General features: G+C 30.7%; 1 protein-coding gene across 1 annotated transcript; it reads left to right on the top strand.

The window, feature by feature from the left end:
* The first annotated feature begins 1,906 nt into the window (after window positions 1-1,906).
* LOC113860041 (probable N-acetyltransferase HLS1) lies at window positions 1,907-3,442 on the top strand. The gene is made up of 3 exons (XM_027492666.1): window positions 1,907-2,095; window positions 2,315-2,490; window positions 2,578-3,442. The coding sequence occupies exons 1-3, from the start codon at window positions 1,907-1,909 to the stop codon at window positions 3,440-3,442; spliced, it is 1,230 nt and encodes a 409-aa protein (XP_027348467.1).
* The last annotated feature ends 3,903 nt before the right edge of the window (window positions 3,443-7,345 follow it).

Here is a 7,345-nt window from a genome sequence, read left to right as displayed (position 1 = left end):
ATTCTATATCATTAATAAAGACAAAAATTAAAGTAAAAGGATAGAGGTTTTAACTAATATTAAGTAAGGTGTATAAAATAGTAATTAGGTAAAAAATTTCATACTAACTTTGAAAATATGAAAATTACAAAAAATGTTAACTTCAACCATTTAAATTTAAAAATATAAATATCATATTTTTATAATTTAGCATAAAATATATTTATAAATAAAATTTACTATTTGTTAATGCTTAAATTTAATTTTAAAAGCTAAGTTTAATAAATCTAACAAAATTATGATAAATTTACAATTTTATTAAATTTAAGCATGAAATATAATAAAATTTTACTAAAAAAGTATTTATTATATAAAAATATAAAAATATAAAAATCTAGTAAATAAATTTTTAACAGAAACTATCATTATTAAGTTAAACTTAATCTACTATAATAATTTTTAAATGCAATAATATTACATTATTTATTAATATAAAAAGACTTAAATTGTTAATGAGTGGTGTGATTCTCGTTTAGTGTATTTACAAAAATTCTATAATAAAAAGGAAAAAATATAAAATAGAATAAGTAATGTAAATAAAAGTATTATTAAATTGTGAAATAAAATAATAAATATTTTTTATTTCACCCAAAACTCCCCAGTCAGTGGTGACAGCACTGAGTAACGAAAGTTGCAGTGAGGACTGAGAGCTGAAAAGGTAACGCAGCGGTTTCACCACTCTGCCATTTTTGTAGCACTGGTATTACAATGACAGATAAGACTCATCCATTGTTGTTTGAGTTTACAGTATTATGGATATCCAACAATTGCTCAGAAACATGGACCGTATGCTCATAATTATGCTGAGGTGTATTCTTTGCATGCAATTACAGTTACGGTTAAGAGAATAATCACAGCTGTCTTTGATTATAATTAAATAATTAAAATAAGATATTATTATAACTAATATTTTATTTGTAAGATCTTAACTGGACAGTGAAGATGTAAAAGCCTGTTACTGTTGAATTTGAATGAAATGGAAAATGGGGGGGATGGATAATATGATATCCCTTTGCCACATGAAATATGCATGTGCATCCCATCCCACATGATAACAGTGGATGTACATCATGGGACCGGAGAAGGGAGGGAGGGGGAGAGAGTGTAAAAGGTAATGGTTATGAATGGGGAGAGATGGGAAGCCTTTATTTCCATTTAAAAATAAAATAAACGATTAAAACCAATTTAAGGGGAAAACAAAACACCTCCACAGGACTGCGCAGCCATAGCCGCCATTTCCTCTTTCCTTTCTCTCTTCCCTCACTTTTTCTGCTCATTATTACTTTTGTTAAATTCATTTATTTCCTTCATTATTAGGAAACTTTAGCCAAGAAAGAATCAGGGGTAGAGAGAGAAACCCAAATAAAGGAAAGGGCGAACAGATAGAGACATATTCTTAAATTATTTAAAATTAAACCCCAGGAATTAAATACAGGAAGTGGTGAGGATTCTGAAGAGAGAGAGTGTGTAATTAAAAAGAAAAAATAAAACAGCAAATAGAAAAGCTGAAAAGATCAGGTATTTAAAGGCCCATTAGATGATTAGGATTTGTACCACAAGCGAAGATGAGACGATGAAATCGTTGGCTCTATCTTGTTAACAATCACACCCTTTTCTTTTATATTTAATTTTCCTAATTGGTGCGAGACAGTGATCGCGTTACTAGTTATGTAACACTCAGCCTCTGCTTTTGTCGAAGCCTCCCAAGCTTAGGTTACATAGTCATATATAGGCCACGTTAATGAGTCTCGAAAAAGCTGCAATTTTACTCACTCTCATATCATAACCTTTAACCCGGTCCCCTCTATATAAAGCCAGCCCACCTTCACACCATCCATCCATCCATCTCCCTTTTTCCTTGGCTGATATGGGAGAAGAATTGGGCATTATGGTGGTTGTGACTGTGAGAGAATTCGACCCAAATAAAGACAGAGAAAGAGTGGAAGCTGTTGAAAGAATATGTGAGGTTGGACCCAGTGGAAAGCTTTCCCTCTTCACCGACCTCCACGGTGACCCAATTTGCAGGGTCCGCAACTCACCTACTTTCCTCATGCTGGTATTCTATTATATTCCCATCTAATAATCAATGTCTTTTTCTTTTTTATTTTCTATTCTATCATCCATCACCAGTGACTGTGAGTGAGTGAGTCTTCTTCACTCTTCAAACTATTCCACACAGTAACACAACAGTCTTTCTCACCAACTTTTTAACTCTTCTCACATAAATTAAACAAAACAAAGCAATCATGTTTCGCCCTTAATTTGTCTGCATCAGGTGGCGGAGATAGGTGAAGACACAGTGGGAATGATAAGGGGTTGCATAAAAACCGTTACGTGCGGAAAGAAGCTCCACAGGCATGGAAAAACCAACACCCAACCCACTTCCAAACAACTCCCCATATACACCAAACTCGCCTACATATTAGGCCTCCGCGTTTCTCCCCATCACAGGTATTTCTAATTCTTAATTAACCACTTCATTCTACTGCTTATGTCCTAAGTGTGCCTTGGTTTTTAATTCCCTGTGTGCTCGTGCAGGAGAATGGGAATAGGGTTGAAACTGGTCCAGAGGATGGAGAAATGGTTCAGGGACAATGGAGCCGAGTATGCTTACATGGCAACGGAAAAGGACAACGTAGCATCCGTTAAGCTATTCACCGACAAATGCGGCTACTCTAAGTTCCGTACCCCCTCTATCCTCGTCAACCCCGTTTTCGCTCACCGAGTAAAGACCTCTTCCAAAGTCACCATCATCCGACTCACCCCAAACGACGCCGAATTGCTCTACCGTAACCGATTCGCCACAACTGAGTTCTTCCCGCGCGACGTCGACTCAGTCCTCAACAACAAACTCAGCCTCGGCACCTTCCTAGCCGTTCCGCGCGGCTCCTACTCAACCGACACGTGGCCCGGTTCAGACCGCTTTCTGTCGGACCCACCTCACTCCTGGGCCGTACTCAGTGTGTGGAACTGCAAGGATGTGTTCACGCTCCAGGTGAGGGGCGCGTCGCGCGTGAAGCGGACCCTTGCCAAAACCACCCGCATGTTGGACCGAGCCATGCCCTGGCTCGGCTTGCCTTCTATCCCCAATTTCTTTCAGCCGTTTGGGTTTCACTTCCTGTATGGGCTGGGAGGTGAGGGCCCCGAGGGGGTGAAGATGGTGAGAGTTTTATGTGGATTCGCACATAACCTCGCCAAAGATGGTGGTTGCAAAGTGGTGGCTACAGAAGTTTCCAGCCACGAGCCGCTTCGGTTCGGGATTCCACACTGGAAGATGCTTTCTTGTGAAGAGGATTTGTGGTGCATTAAGAGACTTGGAGAAGATTACAGCGATGGTTCCGTTGGTGATTGGACAAAATCTCCTCCTGGATTCTCTGTTTTTGTTGATCCTAGAGAGTTCTAACTGTTAATTTTAACTTGAACTAAAAATTAGAATAAAACTTCTAATTAGTTTATACAAGCAATGAGGGAAATGTGAATTTTTTATTGTAAAAGAAAGTATATCTATATCCCCCTCTTTCTTAATTGTATAAATGGCAAAATGAAAGTGGCTTTCTAAAGGAGCCGAGTTCAATTTCTGGTGTTATTTTGGTATGGAATTGGATTTAGACTTGCAATATTGAAGAGCATGCAAGAGGAAAATATTGTTGTGTGGGTTCATAGGTGAATCCGAATATCCATTTGAGATTGTGCATGTCCAGAAGCTTTTCTTAAAGAACCTTTGTTAGACTACATTTTTATGTCCTTGATAATATGCCCGCAGGTGGGGGACCTTATCATAGCCTTTATCGGGTTCCTAGTATCTTTCTTATTGAGGGTAGTGGGAATCAAATGGTGCCCATTAAGTGTGAATGTAAGTCTCCTAATATAGGCAATTAGCCTTTTTGATGCACTCTTAATTCATCCATGGGATAAAAAGACATTACTTGGACATATAGATTCATCATGGGACATAGGCTGTCTTCCGTGTACGCATGAATGTTCGAGGGCTTTTTTATTTTTCCATGGCTGGGAGAATACTAAAGGAATTTGACTGTAACTTCCCCCAAACTTTTCTTCTCGACGTTTATGCAAATGAATTGGGATGCTTCAATTTTATTATATGACAATTTGGATTGGACTTGCAATAAAAACACATTCAACTCAGAGACCACCCACTATTTGATTAACTAGTTAAAATACCGCTAATATTTTAATTTTGCTTAGAATCTTCAAATCATAGTTTAAATATCAGTTTCTAAATCATGCTATAAAGGTTTTTCAACCAAAATCTGAAGACGCGCATTGTCTGAGTTTGGGGGCAAGGGCAAGCAGCAATTTTAGCACATCCACCCTTTTTACTGGTTGAAAAACATTATAAAGGAAGAATATTCGTTTCACCGTACATTGTTTGAGTTTTATTTTATTAAGTATATTTTTAAAACAATTACTGTCAAAGTTAATGATTTTTAACAATCTAATAATTGATAATTAGACAATGCTATAGAACTTTTTATACTATCAATGTTTCAATTAATTTTTTTTGTTTTATATTCTTGATATTTATTGTATAATAAATACATTTTCACACATTTTTATGCAAAATAAATGTAAGAGAAATATAAATATAAAAAAAAGGATTGTAATAAATGATGTGATAAATAGATATAAAAAATATTTTTTAACCTATACAATATTACATACAATAAAAAATTAATAAATTATTTTTTTATTAAAAGTTGTAACATTTAATAATATCATTATATTGAATTTTATAATTATTAATAAAAATTTATTTTATATAACTTTTTATGATGTGTAATATTACACATGTTAAAAAATTAATAAAAATAATATGTGTGAATATTAGTTATATAAAATAAAACAAGTATGAAAATATCATTATTATTTCTTATAAAATATTATATATTACTTGACATAAAGATAAAAAAAGGACTTATTGGTTATAAAATTATGATTTTGTTAATTTTATCTTTAGATTAATTTTACATATTTAAATATAATAAAATTTATCATAAAAATATTTATGAAATTTTAATTTTCTAACTTGTACAATATTGCACATCATAAAAACATGTATATAATAAATTTATATTGCAAATTTTAACATTTAGTATTGTTAATACATTTAATTACATTAAATTTTGCAATTTTTATTAAAAAATTATGATATAATTTTTATCACATGTAATGTTACATATGTTAAAAAAATTAATTAAATTTATATATTTTTATATAATATATTTTTAATAACAATTATTTTTTATTTCCTATCCTAAATTTTAAGAATTGAAATTAATGTCATAAAATTAACAAAAGAAAATGAGTTGAACTAGTTTCGAACCTAACTTTATTTTAATTGAAAGGAGTAGATGTTCAATAATTTTTTTAAAATTATATACTTCTCATTGTTCAAAATAAAGATAATTTATCATTCAATCGCACCGAATTCTATTTTGTTCTGCTCTCTTCAACCATACATGATCTTTACTGTTTCTTTTCCCAAAGTGGTGACTACACTAATTGAATAAGAGCAATTCTCAAGATATTTGATAATTTATTTTAATTTACTAATTTTTTTGGTTGATTGATGCTTAATTTATGTAAGTTTAAATACAAAGGGTGCCACTGTTTAAAAATAAAAAAAATAGAAGTACTAGTGAGATAATGTGTTGGTTTCTCTAAGTTGACCTTTATAATGATAACTCTCTCTCTCAATTTGATTCTGTTTCCTTTTGTGGTTGTAATTTGGGACTTTAGTGAATGCACATTTTGGGATAGCGACATAAAGAAAACAAGCCAAAGTTCAATAATACGAGGAAAGCTGATTTTATTTTGGGGTACTAAATAATCGGGAGCTGCATTTGTTTTTTAGTTACTGAAGCGAGTGTATTTTAAAACGTGTTATCCACACAAAAAAGGTTATACACATGAAAAGGGTGATAATTATTCTAAATGAATTATTTTAAGATATAAAAATAACTTTTCAAAACACAATTAACTGAGATGATAATGTTTTATGCATTCAGAACTTGCATTTTTTAAATAAATAAACTAAAGGTATCCTTATTATTTTGCGATTGCCCAGATATATAATAATTATTAATTGAAAGTATAAACTATATAATATAACTTAAGCTTGCAATTAATTTTGTATGTATGACATAGTTTTTGTTTCATGATAACAATTATTTTTTAACCATCAACTGAAAAAAATATAATTTGAGTTTGATTTTTTTTATCCAAAATTTAGTAAATAAGAAATGCTAAATTGTCTAATAAGATAAAATAATACATATTACATTGCAAAACATGCATTGGTGGATCTTCAGCTGGGAAATATGTTGGCTAATATTTTGTTACATGTTTCTGTGTTTTCACATCCATATTTTTGATTGGGTAAGGAAGCTAGCTGCAATTATACCTTAGAAGTGCCTTGGGAGATGAAACATAGATAAAAAAAGTTCGTTGATAATATTTTTATACATTCTATTTTTAATCAATATTTTAAAAATATTTATGATCATTTCTTAATTATAATATATGAATTAGTTTGAATAAATTTATTGATAAAGACTTGTAGAAAATGAAATGAATCAAAATAAAGTAAATTAAATTCAAATAAAAACTAAAAAAAAATTAATTTATGCTTCTGAAATTTTTTTTTAACCTTGTCAGACATGAGCACCTATAAACTTAATAGAAATCAACATTTTTTTCTTAGAAAAGTTTCCCTAATATCATTTTTTTGTCTAACAACAAAAAGATTTTTAATTGAAAAAATCTTGTAAATTAACTAATCTAAAATTAGCCCATAATAAATATGTTATATAAGAATAAATAATGTGATTTACAACTGAATTCATATATAATAATTACTTATATTTAGACCATAAATTTATTTTATGGATAAATTTTTTTACTTATATTATGAGTATTTTATGGATAATTGTAGCTTACTAAATATAATTTATTTTTAATTTCATTAGTTATCAAATACAACTATGGAAAAACTTGTGCCTTTGACCAATCTATTTGACAAATTTCAAACTGTTTATATAATGATTATTTTAATGAATCAAGGTTTTTTAAAGTTACATAAATTGGATTCTATTTTCAACTATGGCTATTTGTTTGACATTTAAATTTTATTTTAGTCTAATCCTAAATTTATGGTTTTCGAATTTTACCAATTTTATAACAGATATTTATATAAACTAGAAAAGAATTTAGGCCAAATAAAAGGTGATTTTATAAGCTTAACTTACTCAATTAAGGTATAGTGAAACTGTCATTGATCGTGCTA

Source organism: Abrus precatorius, unplaced genomic scaffold (genome assembly GCF_003935025.1).
Source record: "Abrus precatorius isolate BTA unplaced genomic scaffold, Abrus_2018 Scaffold2, whole genome shotgun sequence".
Lineage (NCBI taxonomy): Eukaryota > Viridiplantae > Streptophyta > Magnoliopsida > Fabales > Fabaceae > Abrus > Abrus precatorius.
The sequence above is the reverse complement of the archived record's forward strand: the minus strand, read 5'-3'. Positions and strand labels throughout refer to the sequence as shown.

Coding starts and splice junctions, on each gene's coding strand:
- LOC113860041 (XM_027492666.1), top strand. CDS start 1,907: ATGGGAGAAGAATTGGGCATTATGGTGGTTGTGACTGTGAGAGAATTC. Junction 2,096..2,314: donor CACCTACTTTCCTCATGCTG/GTATTCTATTAT, acceptor TGTCTGCATCAG/GTGGCGGAGATAGGTGAAGA. Junction 2,491..2,577: donor CGCGTTTCTCCCCATCACAG/GTATTTCTAATT, acceptor GTGCTCGTGCAG/GAGAATGGGAATAGGGTTGA.